Source organism: Acipenser ruthenus, chromosome 2 (assembly GCF_902713425.1).
Source record: "Acipenser ruthenus chromosome 2, fAciRut3.2 maternal haplotype, whole genome shotgun sequence".
In the NCBI taxonomy this organism is placed as follows: Eukaryota; Metazoa; Chordata; class Actinopteri; order Acipenseriformes; family Acipenseridae; genus Acipenser; species Acipenser ruthenus.
Window position 1 is genome coordinate 112023994 of NC_081190.1, and position 18019 is coordinate 112042012.

The 18019-nt window shown below is 38.9% G+C and overlaps 1 protein-coding gene across 6 annotated transcripts in view; it reads right to left on the bottom strand.

The window, feature by feature from the left end:
* Nucleotides 1-11702, bottom strand: part of LOC117409086 (TBC1 domain family member 1-like) — a 102088-nt gene extending 90386 nt beyond the window's left edge. For 3 of the 6 annotated variants that reach the window (XM_059006473.1, XM_059006472.1, XM_059006471.1), the window contains exons 1-2: nucleotides 11446-11702; nucleotides 10125-10618 (exon numbers count right to left, since the gene is read on the bottom strand). In XM_059006473.1, coding sequence (XP_058862456.1) covers nucleotides 10125-10589 — 465 coding nt within the window. In that variant the 5' untranslated portion in view covers nucleotides 10590-10618; nucleotides 11446-11702. The remainder of the gene's footprint in view (nucleotides 1-10124; nucleotides 10619-11445) is intronic. The other 3 variants (XM_059006476.1, XM_059006475.1, XM_059006474.1) reach the window with 2 other exon arrangements.
* Between the last annotated feature and the right edge of the window lie 6317 nt (nucleotides 11703-18019).

Here is an 18019-nt window from a genome sequence, read left to right on the forward strand (position 1 = left end):
TAATTTAGAACAATTTGTAGATTTTATTTTTCACTTTGACATTATGGACTTTTTTTGTGTCGATCAGTGGCAAAAACTAATTAATTCCATTTTGATTCCATGTTGTAACACAATAAATTGTGGAAAAGTCCAAGAGGGGGGAATACTTTTGAGATCCACTGTATATATATATATATATATATATATATATATATATATATATATATATATGTATATGTTGTAACGTACTCAGAAATCACAGTGACAAGGAGGCTAAACAGGGTTGAACAAGTTTATTGGCACTGACAAAAGCACGGAATGTACCAAACATTAATAAACAGCTATGTCCTTTAACAACAATTGCACCTTTGCTGTTGGCCACAACCATGGCATAACTAATCTTTTATTATCTCCAAAAACACACGGGGCCCCTTTACAGTCTGTCCCTACACGCCACTCTACTTGCCACTCCAAACATGGCCACCCCCCAGTCCTACCACACCCGCTAAATCCCCCCCCCCCCCCCCCGAGTCTCTCTGACCAACCACCAGCAGCATTCCTGTGTCTCCACTCATCACTTCCCATAGAGCCCTATGGGGACCCATCAATCGACATGCAGAGTGGTGATTGCCCCTCAGAGCAGGCCTAACAAGGCACTCTCAGCTTGTATTGTGGTGTATGAGCCCCCATGCACATTACAATATATATCCATCATATTAAAGGGATTAAACAGGTCTATACTAACAGCAACAAGGACAATGACGCGACTGTGTGCGTTTACTGCTGAACTAAATCAGCTTTGCATCAAAAGGTTCCAGTAACTGAACAACAGAATTTAAAAAAACAACATTAAAAGCATGTGCCAAGTCTAACACTTATGTCACTTGATACACTGAATTTTATTTCATTTTAAAAGCTGAAAGTTATATAAAAACACAGACTGCTTTAACTTCTAGCACTGAAACAAATAAAACATGCCTATACCTATTTTTAGATCTTTGAGAAAATAAACGCCCCCTTTAGTATACTGCGCTACTGACGCACATAGTTTTAGAAATATGCACATCTGTGCTGTAATTGTTACATAGTGCTGTTTATTTTCACTGACATTTTCATGTGTAGAAAGTTTATATTGGCTACAATGCGACTTTTACTTTGTAACTGTAGATTACTTCAATAAGCCTTTGTGAGATAAATATCCGAATAAAGTCAAATGTTTATGGTAACTTTTTTCCATATTCATTTTAAAATCGGAAACATGTAACGTAAATATGATAGTATGAAAAATATCAATCTCGCGCTGAAGAACAAAAAGTACCAATTGGTTCAGGTCTGAAAATCAACGATATCGGATTTCAAACGCAATTACGTTGCAATTAATAACATAATTAACTCCACAATATAGTGTATTTAAAACACACACACACACACACACTTATGTTACCAGTATGTTTTCTATCTAGTTTCAGAAAACAGTTTCTGCAGTCTTGCCTTCATGACACTGCCTCACACTTTGCAGAGATCTAGACATTTGCAAGGTTTTTTGTGCATCAGAAAGGTTTCTCCTCGGGCCTCGAAACTCGTTGGTTAAAGCAATAGCAACAGAAACCCTTTTGACCCTTGCTAATCTTCACTTTAAAAATAAAACCGTGGGACATACTCTGCAGAGCGTGTTTTCCTCTAGAGAATATTTTGTTCCTGGGAAGATTGCGTTTAATCACATAGTGAAATCAGTGTCCCTCTAACATGTTATGGGCAATTATGAACCATTTACCGCCAGGCTGTTTCAATGTAATGGCACAAATTGAAACATGCTGTTAATAACCTGTAAGACAGCTTTAATAGTTTTTAGGAAGTTCTAAAAATGTGTTGTGTTATTTCTTTACATTTACTAAATTCTAAAGTATACTGTCATGTTTTGTTTTTTTCCAGGGGGGTTGTCACAAGTTCTCATGAATGAGTTCAGTGAGTTCAAAGGTTTCGTTCCTAGTAGAAGGGACAGCAGGTTGTCATTTACTTCAGCATTTAGATATGTATTAATGAAATGTGCTTTGTTTGTGTATGATTTATACAACCAAAACTTTAATATGGGTTTTTCCCTTTTCTGCATATGATTGTAATGTGTAACGTACAGTGCATGTTACCAAACATGTTGACTGCCAGCAGATTGTCTTGTAATTGTTTTCCAACTCTACACGGCACAGCACAGTAGGACTTTAATAGACAAGTATGCAATGTGTTACTGAATCAAAAGGCACAGTAAAGAAATACAACCCATCTCTTTGCCTGGAGATTTTTGAGAGACCATGGCTATGGGTGCATAGAGATTGTTATCTTTGAGCCAAATTTGGTTAAAATGTAGCTAACATTTTAGAAAAATAACAATTAAAAAAATTAACCAAGCAGATGTGGAACAATGTATATTTTGATAGGATTACCACATTAGCACAGATGAAATCTAATTACAAATAGATCCACATATCCACTATTTCATGAATGTATTCCTAAAACATAATTGAATTTAGAGAACTTCTGTTTTTGATTTTTGGGATGAGCTAGACCCCAGCTTCAATCTAGGGACCGCTATCCCTGCACATGTGAAAGTGCTGTGTTCTCTGCACTACTTAGCCTCTGGTTCCTCTCAGACCACAGCTGGAGTGTCTGGAGGGATAGCCCAATTCACTCTTTCTAGTGCTAGGCAAATTTGTGGATGTCTTGCTGAAAAGGGCAGGCCAATACATGTCATTTCCTAAGGATACTAGCATAACTGATGTTGGCTGAGGCTTTTCCAAACAACTCTGTTTCACGCTGAGTGACCTCAGCAGTAAGGACTCTCAGCTTCTCGGAAAACTTTTTTTATTTTATTTTCCCTTTGCTGCCCTTCCTCTGAGATATTTTTGGTTCGTATTGTCGTGCTCCACAAATCTCATACAGCACCTACTGCTCTCTGTACTCCTAACTCTGTCACCTCTGGGCCGCTAAATAGACCGCTGCGCTCATTGAGAGCCTCATTATCATTATTATTATTATTTATTTCTTAGCAGACGCCCTTATCCAGGGCGACTTACAATTGTTACAAGATATAACATTATTTTACATACAGTTACATTATTTTTTACATACAATTACCCATTTATACAGCTGGGTTTTTACTGGATCAATCTAGGTAAAGTACCTTGCTCAAGGGTACAGCGGCAGTGTCCCCAACCAGGGATTGCACCCACAACCCTCCAGTCAAGGGTCCAGAGCCCTAACTACTACTCCACACTGCTGCCCTAGGGTGCAGTGCAAAATAATTGCCTGGTCGCAATGCAATTTGAATTATTTGCACTGCGCCTATACTTACATCTACTCCACAATGCACTATTTTGTAGACAATGGTATTGGGTAGCACTATGGGGTGTCGTGGCGATTAACTTTATGTTTTAATGTATCATCGTAATGATTCCTGTCCACTGCATAATGAAATCAGGTAGTGGTAGAGAATGGGTTGTTTACCAATGCACACACTTTCATCACCACAGTTAAAAGGCATTAAAACACAATGCAGGTGAAATAGGATTAACATTCAATGCGGTACCAAGCAGCAGCCACTAAATGGTTGCATTACATTTGAAATATCTAATGTATTAAAACAAGTACATTTCAGATGTGGATTCCTCCACCCAGACTCATCTTTATCCAGTATTCTGAGTGCTTCACTCAGACACTATACAGCCTGAATGCTGAAACGCCTGGGGGCAATGGTAACACAAGGGCAGCTACGTGTGACCGAGAGGCCATTGTGTTGCATTTGAGTTGAATAAAAAGCTGAAGCTAACGTAACGGAAAGTGCTATGCACTGCCATTCGGAGCACCTTGTATGATATATTTTTATGAGCTATCTTCAAGGTGTATCATTAGCGGTTGCAAACATACTCCTTTGAGACATTTGGGAAAAGTAACTCAGGGCCGTAGTCAGCATTGGAAAAAAAGATATGAGGACATACTATTATAGAATGTTGAGCACCTGAGGTTTTAAATTTGCAGGACCTGTGTGGTTTTGTATGGAGCAAATAAGTCGCTTTTTCTTTACAGCATTCATATTCAATATAAAAGAAAATATGAAATGTAGCAATGCCAGAATATTTGTTGTAGACACTATACTTAGCTTTAAATCCTAATCTATCAAACGTGAATTTTAACAGTGATGTCATTATCCAAATACCAAGAAGATAAGTGCCTGCATGCATAAGGTTTTGTGTGATATTAATTCCAAAATCACATTCAACAATACAATGAGCTTACGCGGGTTGACAAGACGGAGAGAGAGTTTAGCTGCATGAGTTGTAACATCATAACCAATGAGGGTTACAGCTCAAACTTTGATAGGCTGTTTGGCTGTGTTCTGACTAATACTCATGAATATGCATTTGGCTTCTATTAATGTGATTGGCCAGCTGTGAGGCTCTTTGCAAACCGCAGTCCTATGAACTCGACACAACCCTCAACTCAACTACCACTATCAATCACACACTGTCTGAAATAAACCTTCAAGTATCCCACTTATTTCAAATGCAAAAGGGAAATGCTTCTCAAGAACATATATTTAAGGTTTCGGGTTTTCGGGTTTTATTTCTGAGTGCTATATGCACACAATGAGGGATCAAATGCATTTTATTTTGTGGCAAAGCAACATGCAAAAGGCTTAAATAATTCATTATTAGTATGACTTTAAACTGAGGCCTGTGCCTCATAGCTGGCTACGGCCTTGTTATGGTTGTCATATAAATATTATTCTCAAATATAATACAATGTTTGATTTCCAGAGGGCACTGGTACCCAGTGTTTTACAATGCTGCTAAGATTTTTATTATTATATATTATTGTTATTTATTTCTTAGCAGATGCCCTTATCTAGGGCGACTTACAGTTGTTACAAAATATCACAATACACAGTATCACATTGCAAAATACCATATTACAGTTAAGAGCAGTTATAAAGTACAATAAAATCAGTAGATAGTAAGATCAAATACAAATAAGAGCAAAATAAAGACTACAGTAAATAATTACATTTAAGAGTAAATTCGACTAAGAGCACACGTAGTAAGTATAATAAGTGGATAAGAACGAATTCAAATAAGAGCAATTACAAAAAACGTAACGTAAAGTAATACATGTAAAATAAAAATGTTCTTAAAACAAAAAGTTCAAAAAAGCAATTGAAATGACACTAAAAAGCTAGTTACTATTTTAATATCAGTGTTAAATATACACTATTAATACACACCCATTGCCTGCTGGGCACATTAACTAATAAAGACACATACACTGCAACTCAGCAGAAGGGACCTGTTTTTTCAATATCTGATCTCCAGGCAGAACTTTTCAACAAGAAAAAAAGAGCATCGTCCTCAAATTTGAATAACGGTTTATGTTCGTTGCAGCTTTTCGTCAGTTTTTTTTTTAAAGATAATATTTTAGTCTTATTTTGCAGTTGTGTCGATAACATGTTTCAAATGTCTGTGGTATGTTCAAAATGACGTTAGATGAAAAAGGATGTCCAGATGACTAATACAGCTGAGATTTCCATTCCCATTTCTACCACTTCCTGTTATTTCCTTTCATATTAAATCTTGCTGAAACAGTTCATACATCCTTTAGAAGTGTGCCTACAGAAAGGCTTTACATGTGGGTTGCATTATATAGGAGGCACAATGGGGTTAATAAGCCCATAATATAGTACTTCTGAGGCACTTCGGATTTGGAATTAATTAACACAGTTAATTAATTCAGTATCAGCAGTAAGTGCTTAAAAATATCAGTAAGAATAAAGATCCTGCCCTATATTATTCAAATACCTTATTGGCTTCTTATGGGGGAGGACTGATTTAAGCTTGAAAACTTAAAAATATTGACTGTATTAATTTGATAATGGTTCAATGAAGTAGTAAATTCTTAAATTATCGTGGTATACCACGCTAAAAGCATAGCAAGGTATGATAAAGCCACATAAAAGCATAGTAAAATGTGCTAAAGTCCAGGTAAGCAAAATCATACATTATTGTAAAGATAAATAGATGGTTAACCATGATAAAGCATTGTAAACTGCAAAATGATTGTGTGAATGTATCTTGCACTGTATATTGAAAACCATGAAATCAAGAAAACAGAAAAACAGTTGTCCCGATTCACAAAGGTTTATCCCTTTTTTGTAAACATATTTTTAAAGTCTGTTTTGATGATGTAAGTGAAGTCAGATATTTGATATTCACTGTTTTGAATTACTTTAGTATCTAACTGTATTTCGTTAATCATTGATTAACTATGGCTACCGTTTCTTCTCTTTACAAAAGAAATGCTCTGGGGATATCATTTTTCTAAGTGTTCATGTAAAAATCTCCAAACAAAAACCACCTTGTAAGTAATTTATTAGTAGTTGTTTTTTTTGCAAAGCACTGTGGTAAACGCTCTGAATCTGTCCACTTCTTAAACTGTCCTTCAGTGCTTAAGCATGGTTAAATACACAGAAGTTATTAATGAGATTAGGGATTAGTACATGCATTTGCATCAGCAAAAAAACTAGAGGATTAATTTAAGATAGCATTGGTTTGATGAAGAGAGAGGGATGCATGACCATTTCTCAATAGAGCCTGCAAGAACCCAAGATTTGAAATCTGCAGCAAAGTTTGAGTCGACGTAGTTTCCCCTTTTCTATCTAACATCATGGAAGGTTAAACTCAACTATCTACCTGGACAGGTTTATTTTTTCTTGCGCTGCATGTTATCGACCAACTGTTTTATTTCAAAGGAGTCAGTTCTGAAATGCACCACCTGCACATTGCAATTAAGAGGAATAACCTGCCAGCTCCCAAATGCAACGATTAAAAATCCTGACCTATTTTAATATGAAAATAATATTTACACCACCCAACCTAGCCACCAACAGCTGAATGTCATCACATAACCAAATACAGTAATCAATGGCATTGTACCAAGCATGCCACAACAGTCCAGCACAATGCAAGTTCCTGCAGTAAGTAGTAGATGTGCAGCTATAGCTCAAGTATGCAGCAGTTATAGATTATTACTGGTGGGTGAAAGGGCTGCAGCTGCCTTGGGAATACAGCAAGTATCCACTGCGGTGCCATGGCACAATATTAAACACAATTTGATTTTCTCCACCTCATCCATTCACACATATCAAGTATTTCCCAATGGTATTGGTTGTTTTTAACCTGTCAGTTATCTATTGAATTATTATTATTATTATTATTATTATTATTATTATTATTATTATTATTATTATTATTATTATTATTAGCCATTTAGCAGACACTTTTATCCAAAGTGACTTACAGAGACTAGCGGGTGAACTATGCTTCATCAACAACAGAGGCACTTCCAATAGGACCTTGTTTGTTTTGTCTCGTCAGATGGATGGAGCACAAGGAAGTTAAGTGCCTTGCTCAGGATCCATATTGGATTCATATGAAGTAATGAGCATTATACACCTGAAAGCAGTTATTGTCCCATGGGTAGATGCCTTTTGAATCACTTTGAACTGTAACATACATTCCCAGCAACCTTAGCAAAGCGATCTAGTCCAATATAGAAACTTCAAACATTTTAAAAATGTCTTTATACATTTACCATGTTTGCTACCATATGAGTTGGACAGCAATGCCTACGTTTGGAACGTATCATTAATTAAGGCTTGTGGTATATTTATCAATTGTATTAGTAATGCATAGTATTGCAGTGATTGCTTGTAGTGCAGTTAAGAACATTGGCCAATTTTGCTATGGGATATGGGACATTTAGAATTGTAATCCACTGTTTACGTACTTGATATTACAATGCTTGATTAAGTCATGCACAGAAATGCTGACTGATAACCAACAAGTTCTCTACTGACATAAGCTGCATGTCACCAGCCACAGGAAACTATTGGCATGGCAACCAAGCAGCACTTCCTGTATAAAGGTTATTTTATAAAGCTGGTCTGAAACAAACATCCAACCACAAACAATGGAGAATCAGGATATGTGTTCTGTTCTGTTTCTTGATTAATAACTGAAAGTTGTTGAAATAATCTGAACTGGTCCTTCATATGACTTCATTGTGAATGAAGGCACTCAGTTAATACATATTATTGCACATTTAAGATTGAGTTTTAAGATTATACTTACTGTTAGTAATTATTTTTAATACTTTAACAACGTCAATTCAAATGAAAACAAGGAACCCTTTAGGCAAAGTGATGCACATATCAGCATTTAAAGTCTGTATGTGAACAATAAACAAAACAAGTAAACTTACCGACCACAACATAACTTGATGTTAAAATATATACAGTACTGTGCACTACATTGAAACGTATCTGTTGTTCTATGTCCTTTCATGCTACAGCTAATCATTCGTTATTCGCCTCTCCCTGGAAATCTATTTGCAGTAGTGTGCTCTTTCTCTTCAGCTCCCGCTACTTCCCAAACACTTTAGAAAGATGTGATAGATCTGCACGGCATGCTCTGCTGCATCCCTTACTCTACATAGTGCACTGCAGCTTGTCTTCTGGTTTACTGCTCTTCAATATATCTGCAATCTTCAACCCTCCAAATGCCGACTTGACAATTATCAGACTGTCCATGAATCTAAATTCTGTTTAGGTTATTCCTGGTCTTTTATAATATATAACCAGAAACAGAACTACATATATCAGCACTTGATTTTGTTAAGAATGTTGCATATTTGTCTTGAATTACCAAAATTATGCAGTATTTAGAATACTTCACAGTGGCCTGTGGCAATAGCTTCATTACTTGTGACAATAACATCTTACATTTTAAAATCCTTATCAATTAACTTGTGACTCGCTGCAGTCACATTATAATACACTGGCCTTTGACACACACTAACAATTTCTAGGAACTCTCTGCCGTAGACTAATACAAGCGTGTTTGTGCAGCTGAGTTACTCTTGACCTCGGTGGTTACCATGCCCTCTCTTGTCCAAAAATAAATGCCAAGCAGAGTATCACTGTGCATCACAACTGTTTAAATATCAAAACAAATACTTATGAGGCCATTGATCAACTCGTCTTTTTATAGCTGAGCAGCTAAGACAGGTCAGCTTGTAAGCTTTTCTGGTATGCAGCTGCAATAATCCATGTTAGTTTGGGGCACATTAGCTTCTTGACACGTCTGCTGTGGCTATACAGTGTCCATGGTTGTGGCATTCTGATGTATGCGAGTTACAGATAGTTCTGTCTTTCTGATCTGGAAACATTTTAACATGTTTTAAGCAATTGTGTTTTTATTAGTGTGTAAAAAAACGTATATTATTTTTACAAGTGTATTACAAGTGTATTATTTTTATAAATGCTATAATTATAGTTGACAATCTTACTTTCAACCTAGAATAGGACTGCATTCATTGTGAAGGCTATGACAGGTGCTATTTAACACCAGTTTTACTTGATTTCTGTTTGAATGATAAATGACAGATGTGCTCCTAACTGACAGATAAATCATTTATATAGAAATGCTTTAGTTTGAGTGGTTGTGTGTATGTGTATGAACAGCCTTATATACACAGGATGCCAGATGCCAGGATCATATATCATAGATGTGGATAGCTTGTGATGTTGCGTGTCACCAGTTCCACAAAACTAATGGACGATTATAGAGCAACAGAGGTGTTAATTTACAATATCTTAAAATAGTCTAAACTGAAATTAATCTTTGTTTTTCTAGGGGTCTATTATTTGTCCATAGTTTTGCATCTGAATGGGAGTGAGGGGGTTACTGTAAGGGACTTAAGAAAACAGCCCGAAAACAAACGTGAATTATCAGCAAACATTCCTCTAGACACTAGTCAGTTTTGGACGCCTGACTAACAGTACCCAGTACTGTATGTCCCTTTACCAGATTGCCAATGCATCCAGGCCATCAATTGGATTTTGATTATAATTGCACAATACTTTCTAAAGAGGTGGTTATCTAGGTAGCTGTCAATACTGTAAACTGTAGCTAAACCCAGCAAGGTGCCTGTCTGTGCAGACTACTACAGTTAGAACATTCAGAGCTCTTTTACCTTTGTAGATGAGTCAGGGAAGAGATAAAAGGCAATGACCTTTAGAGTGCGTGTCATGCTTTACTTACCTTGGCTTGATCAGCAGACCGGAATACATAACAGGTGCTCTTATTGCCTGGAAGGCCAGGCCCCGGCTCCCTAATGAGACAGGCAAAGTAGCTCGGGTCATTGCTGTTGTGAATGAGTTTGTAGACACGCTGGGGCTGATGTTCAAAGATGATATTGTAGTGTAAGGGATCCCACTGCTGACTGTGTCCGGCGTCCATTTCACAGCACACCGCTGCCTGGGAGATGTACAGCTTAACCCAGCGGGGTATCAATGCAGACCTGACTCCCTGGCTGCTGTGGCGCCGTATCTCTGCTACAATCCAAGGCAGCATGGGCAAGGTGGTCAGGGTGTGCACAGGTAAGAAGCCCACCAGCTGCAGCCTGTAGTACAGAGAGTTTTTCTCGGGATGTGCAGAGCTCAGTTCTGCCAGTGATGATGGCTCTGTCCTCTGCCTCGCTTCGAAGGATAAGCCCCCTGTATCCATCTTGGTGGAGATCCTTCTAGCAGATGTTCCTGAGAATTACAGAGGGTCTTTAGCAGTGCTTGTACCTCAGATAGCAACCTCAACTGGTTAGTTGTTAAAGACATTTTGAAATGTGTTCTTCTATTGCTACAAGCTCTGGGCGGAAATGTGCACAATCTTACAAGTATTGGGTCAACATAGTGTTAACACAGTATTGAGACACCATGAGAGCCCCAGTGCTTGGTGTAAGGAAAGGGTATAAGCTGTGCAGACAATAGTAAAGGGTATAGGGAAGCGATTCCATACTGTTACGATGCTATTTATGTTTTCCCTATTGCTTTTGAGATTAAAGTAGCTAACAACATAATTCCATAAATATTACCTTGCCTACACTTTCCCTCGCTAATGAGATTTCAAATAAGCAGGTTTAAAAGAAGCACATGTAAAAATATATTGTTTACTATACTAGGTTAAAGGAAATGTTCAGCTTGATTGCCTTTGTTTTCAATTAGTCCATTACTGTCTTAATTACCAATTTAAGTTCTGTTATGGTCTGGTCAATTCAGATCAGATGTTAAGTGCTTGTTCACAATGTCGGCACCTGATTGTTTTAGTTCAAGGTATAGTAAAATGACTGGGTGCAGGACATCTGATTATCCAGCTAAGAAATAACATTGACCAGATGTTATTAATTCCACAATGGAGCCATTAAGCACTGCCATAGCAACTGAAGGTTAAAGTGCAACAGTTGTGTATATAAAAGGCTGAAGTGCTTCAAATGCAGTATGTGCAGCAGTTGTATGTTAAATAATATACAAAAAATATTTAACACGTATAAAATTACATAACGCAAAAATCAATGAAATCATGTACTTACCGTAAATGAAATGAAACCCAAATTCACCTGCTGATGTAAAAAAAGTAAAACAAGAGGTATCTGGAACAGTGGTTTGTATTTACTGAATGGTCATGTTCCACATCAGCAAGTCACCGTTTTTTTTTCTGCACTTCGATTTATTCTGTACTGAACACCAAAGATTTCAGGAGAAAGCCTCCATGCAGCATCTTGTGGGTTGATTCTCTGCAAAGCCAGTACAATGTGTTGAATGTCACCTCCCTGAGACACTCAGAGCTGAATGCCACAAACAGCACAATCCTCCCCCACACGCTGACAAGTCAGCAACACACACTGCGTGCAGGAAGCAAATGCGCTTCTATAAATACAGTCCTGAGTACCTGCTGTCTCCTGTCTCACTAACCACACAGAAAGTTAGGGGCTTCTAAAGGAGCAAAGGGACCAAGAAATGTCTACTACTGTAAATGTAACTCCACAGTACACGTACTTACACAACATACAGACGAACATATTGTTGGATTCTTTTACAATCCCCTTTATTTAGAGATCCAGATAAACCTGTGAATATATTCCTAGCCAGGGATACACGGAAAACTCCGAGCGTCAGAGCAGTGAACATGACAATATAAATCTCTGCAATCCATTCTACAGCAATAATGGGACATAGCAGGGTTTTTACACAAAGTATTAGGACACAGGGTAGTGACACTAGAAAACACCTACTGTATGTAACATTAGTGCCAAACAATGATGCAAATGCTTTTGTATGGGTTGGAAAGATGTTGGATGCCTAGTCAAAACTGTACTATTTTTGGTTCATTAAATAACTAAATATTCCAGTGCTGACTCTAACCCATGTATACTCTTCAGAGCAGTTTTCTTTGTTTGTTGATGCTGTTTTGCAGGATTACAATACACTGACAGTGCATCAAAGTCGTATTTGGTAGACAAAATGGTTGCCCACAGCAAAGACAATTTTCGTAACAAGAGAATTATCTGGCCTCATTTAATGGGTCCTATTAACTTCAACTCAGAGCTCTAAAGGTTCCCCCCATCCCCCCAATCTACTTAAATACAGTGAGTTTTATATTCAGGAAGCTGTTTTAGTCTCTAAAAAATTATAGAAATGTGTCTGGTTTTCATGTTTCTTCAAAATAACACCAACAAAACAAAATTAAATAAAAACATTTAGAAAATACATTTAAACCAAAATTTGTATATATATATAAACTCTGCCAATGGGGGACTTTTTTGTGTGCAAATTTAAAGGTTTGATTTCTTCCTTAATTAATCTTTAGTGTGTAGGAAGATTGCTTATCCCTGCACACTGCACAAGGTGACTATGGAAAAGATTTTTATAAATTCACAGTTTCATGCAGCTTACCTCGTAATAACTTCAAGTGCAGACACTAACACTGTGGCAAAGTGGTTTGTAGTGCTCAGGTGTACAGGTGATGCAGGCGCTCCAACAATGACAGACACAAAGTTCACGGTTCAAACAGTTCTTTATTTTCTCTTTGTCTGCTTGAGACCATTCAATAGTAATGCTGGCTCTACACGATATGTATTGCCAGGGTATAAACAACAGGGTTCAGTCCCGAAATAATAATACAAAGAACAACACACAACACAGACACGATCACGTCTCCCGACAGTGAGTCCTCTGAGTGCAGGTGCAGTGCAAGGCAATTATAGTGACAGTCGTGAAGTGTAGTCCAGGCTTGATGCTGGCCTGTAGCGACAGCTCCTGGTTCATGTTAGCCGTCTAACAGTGACAAACACAGACAGTTAGTTTCACAAACAAACAAAACACTTAACACTCATGATTTGCTTATCATAGTCCATTTCCTTTCTCGGTCATTCTCATAACCACATCAAAAGGAACAGATTACATCGTCCCATCCCCAGTTATACTCTTAGTCACGCCCCCTGCGATAGCTAGTTCAGTCACGTCTCCTCCAATCCATGATTGACACATCACGTACCGCTTTATGGTGATGACGTCGGGCATTGTGACTCCGCCCCCTTCCTGGCTGGCTGGCTTCCGACTGACCCTGGAATGAACTGCCAGACCAACCCTTACGAGGCACTCTGTTCCTGTTAGACAGCGCCCTCACAGATCGGGAGGGAGATTGTTGACTAGGATTCATTCGCTCTCAGTCACATATCCCACTGCTCAGAGAGGATCCGAAGGAACACTCAGCTGAATCTACTTTCCCCATTACACCCCCCTCTGCATTTTGATGATCTTTCCCTGCACGGTGTGTCATAAAATACATGAAGGGTTGCAGCGCCAGATACCACTGAGTTATCCGGGCGTTGCTATCCTTCATCGTGCTTAACCATCTGAGTGGGGCATGGTCAGTGACAAGATTGAATGAATGTCCCAATATGTAGTAGCGTAAGGTCTGAGTGGCCCATTTACTGGCCAGACATTCCTTCTCTATGACGGAATAGTTACACTCCCGAGGGAGCATCTTTTTACTTATATAGAGGATGGGGCGTTCTACTCTGTCGACCTGCTAGGACAAGACTGCCCCCAGACCAACATCTGAAGCGTTGATGTGGAGGATGAATTCCTTATCAAAATCTGGTGTGATAAGGGTGAGGGCTTGGCAGAGTCTTTGCTATAGTATCAAACTCCCACTGACATTCCCCTGTCCATGTAATTAAATTTGGTGCACTCTTTTTAGTGAGGTTCACTAGAGGTTTGACCACTGTAGCGTACTCGGGGGTGAATCGGCTTTAATAACCGGCCAACCCCAAGAGAGACCTTGTAGTGAAAAAAAAAAATTAAGCTGACAAATGGTTTTTGATTAAAAAACACTGTATATACAAGAAAGGTATACCTCCAACACAATCATATAAGCACAAGATATAAACTGACTTTGGACAAGGCCTCAGTACAGCTCAGTGCATATGTTTGTATTAGAAAGCACGGATATCCATAGAGTCAATTCGAAATAGATGAAGACTGACAAAACTTTTCAATGTTTGATATTTATACCTTTGTAAACAATTGTTGACTCCCCTCCCATTTGTCTTACTTCTGTCCAATGATAGGGGTTTCCACTCTATCATTGCACATTCCCGCTGCAGGGGAAAAGGGGGGTTGCATACCACATGGTACCAAGCAGGGTGCATCCATCTTGTCTTTCAGTTCCCCTCCCCCATCTCACACTATCTCTGCTAATATCCTGCATTTTGGCGTTTAGCTCAGACACTTATCTGTGACTTTCAGTCGTGTTAGGCTATGCAAAACTGCATGTAGCTGGTCTTGCCAATGGGAAATGAAAGAACTCGAAACTTACACAACACTGCATATTAAAACAACTGAATCAGTAAGCACATTAAAACGACTATAAAAAAACAAAACACAATCATACACAATTTAAACATAATGATTAAAAATAACTTAACTATAAAAGAAAAACACACACATAATGTAAAACTTATAATTAATAACATAATTAATACCTCATGCAGAAAGTCATCACTACACTGCCGCATACTCACGGTGTGGGCGTAAGACCTGGTCCATTAGTCTCTGAAAGGTAGCGGGCGCACTATGTAGCCCAAACGGCATGGTTGTGAAATGAAACAGACCATCAGGGGTAGAAAATGCAGTTCTCACGTGATCTGCTGGTTAAGAGGATCTACCAGTATCCCTTCGTCAAATCCAAAGTCGAGATGAACTTTGCTGTTCCCAGCCCGTTGAGAAGCTCGTCGACCCGAGGCATAGGGTAGGCATTGAACTTGGCAATAGCGTTTACCTTGCTGAAATCAATGCAGAAGCAGTTGATGTCGTCCTTTTTGGCGACTATTACAATCGAACTGCACCACTTGCTCCTGGAAGGCTCAATCACGCCAAGTTCGAGCATCGCCTGCACCTCTTTGCTAACGCCACTTCGTCGACTTTCCGTGATCTGGTAAGGTCTCTCTCGAACTGTGGTACCTCATATGGCCCCTGCCATTTAGCAAACAGTTTGGATTCCGATGTGGGAAGAAGCAGCATTACCTTGTCTCCTGGTCGAAAGGTCAGAATACGTGCAATGTTGTTGTAATGCTGCAGTTGCTGGTGCTGAGCCGATTTTAGATTGTCCTGGGCCAAAATGCTGACCAAATCCAGGCGATCACGGAGTAGGAGCACATGCTGCACTACATTTTTGGACGAGCCTTTGTGCTCTTCCCACCCCTCTCTCAACAGATCGAGGATGCCGCGAGGCTGTCGGCCGTACAAGAGCTCGAAGGGGGAGAACCCTGTCGAACTCTGCAGCACCTCTCACTGCAAAAAGGAGGTAGGGAAGGAGCGTTGCCCAATGTTTCTGCTCTTGATTCACAAATCGTCTCAGTATCTGCTTTAATGTTTGATTAAAACGTTCCACCAAACCTGTGGATGATAAACAGATGTCCGGATGGAACGTATTTTTAATATTTTGTACACCTGCTATAACGTTTGAGACAGAAAGTTAGTTCCATGATTGCTATTCTCGACATAATCAGCACTAGTTCTTTGGCTATTGCAGCTGCACTGGTGGACCTCAATGAAAATGCTTCTGGGTATCGCATAATCTACAACCACTAATATATGCGTATACCCAGAATCAGAAGGTAGCAAAGGGCCGACTATGTCCATTGAAATGCGTTCAAAGGGGGTGGAAATAATCGGCAGTGGAACCAAAGGGGCGGGGCACACTCGACCTGGCGCTACTCATTGGCAGTCTGGGCATGTGGCTACATATTTCGACACTTCATTATTACCCCATAAAACCGAGCCAATATGCGTTCCCTTGTTTACCAGCTCTGAGGTGCCCCGCAAAAGGGATATCATGCACCAGCCTAATGACCTAGGGCCTACAAGACGGGGGAACAGGCTGTCCTGAATGTCAGAAACCAGCACTGGGTCTGCACATCAAACATTGGGTGCCAACTAGGAGTGGTAAGTGTGTATGACAGCCTTAACATGTCCCGGGGAGGTAATTCTAATTTAATCTGTGAGCATTGTAGCATACAATGCAGGCGTCTTTAAACTGCAATCTGGCGATACAGAACAATGCACCTGTTAGAGTATTTAACTAGTTAGTCAGTCAGTGTGCTGTTGCGTAATTCTCCAGGAGAAAAGAAAGCAAGTTTCATTAGTTGTTTTTGTATTTTTAAAAACAACTCAACTAAGGAGATTTGTTCTCAATGAGTCTTTCTTTTCACTTGGAGATTTACGCTACAGCACACTGACTAACTAACTAGTTCATTACTGTAACAGGTGGATTGTTCTGTATCACCAGATTGCAGTTTAAAGAGTGTAATTTTAATGCAAAGCAATTATTAATAAATGTGTGATTCGTACCCTCCCTACACATTATGAATGCAACTCATTTCTTTAAAAATTAGTTTTTTTTTCTTTTTCTACAGATGCATGCTTCTTTAAAGTACATTGTTAAAATGGGCAAACACCGAGGACCAGTGACCATCGCGTGGGTTAAAATGCAGCGAAACGTTGGCGGCAGTGACTGTGGCTTATTTGCTGCAGCAACTGCAACAGCCCTGTGTTACACCAAAGGCACCATACCTCGCTGGAAGCAGGACATGATGAGGATGCATTTAAAAAAATGCTTTGTAAACAAGAAAATGCAACCCTTCCCTGGACAACCTTAACTAGAATGGAAGTTTCAGGTGAAACTTAGTCTGCGTTGTACAGTGCCCTTGTATACGTTGGTGAAATGTGTAACTTTTGCACATTAACAGTGTGGTAGAAGTTGTTGTGACAGTGCAAAGACCTTACATAGTGCAGAATTAATCTAAGTGCACGAAGTAATACGTTTTAAGGTGTAAACCACAGTCCGTCCTTCCAGGAGATTTTTACAAAGGTCTTAGTTGGTTTCATATACATGCTCTATAGTAAATATGAGTCTATCTTCACTGTGTAAGGAGATATATACAATCAAAACAGTGTATTGCCCAGTTTGACCATGAACAAGAGGTCAAAGGTCCAAATCCAAGACATGTTTGGAAAGGTCTTAGTTGGTTTCCTATACATTTTCAAATATGAGTAAATATGAGTATTTGCAGTCTGTAAGGAGATATAAGCGGTCAAACATTTGCTGAGGTCAAAGGTGAAGGTCCTGTACATTTTTGGACAGGGCATACATGTTCTATTGTAAATACGACTATTTCTTGATATTAGGGCAGGGCTGCACAACTCAGATCCTGAAGGGCTACAGCCCAGCAGGTTTTATAGGTCCCTCCCAGGATGGAGTTGTGCAGCCCTGATTTAGGGAAAGCTTTTATTTTAGCATCACATACTGACAGGGTGACCACCTCGCCCCACAATCTAATGAAATATTTTTTATTTATTTTTTATTAATCCATTTAGACAATGTTAAGCTTGTGGTTATTTTATATTTGTCAATAAAACATAATTTTTCAACATGAAAACATTGTCTGTGCTGTTAATGATATATTTTGCCACGATTGTAGCATGGTACTAAAATTTGATTATTAACAAACAATCATTAGAAGTAGCTGTAGTGTATCCCCATTCAAGTGGGCAGGTATATGTATGCCTAGTTCAAAAACATAATAGATAAACACTGTCATG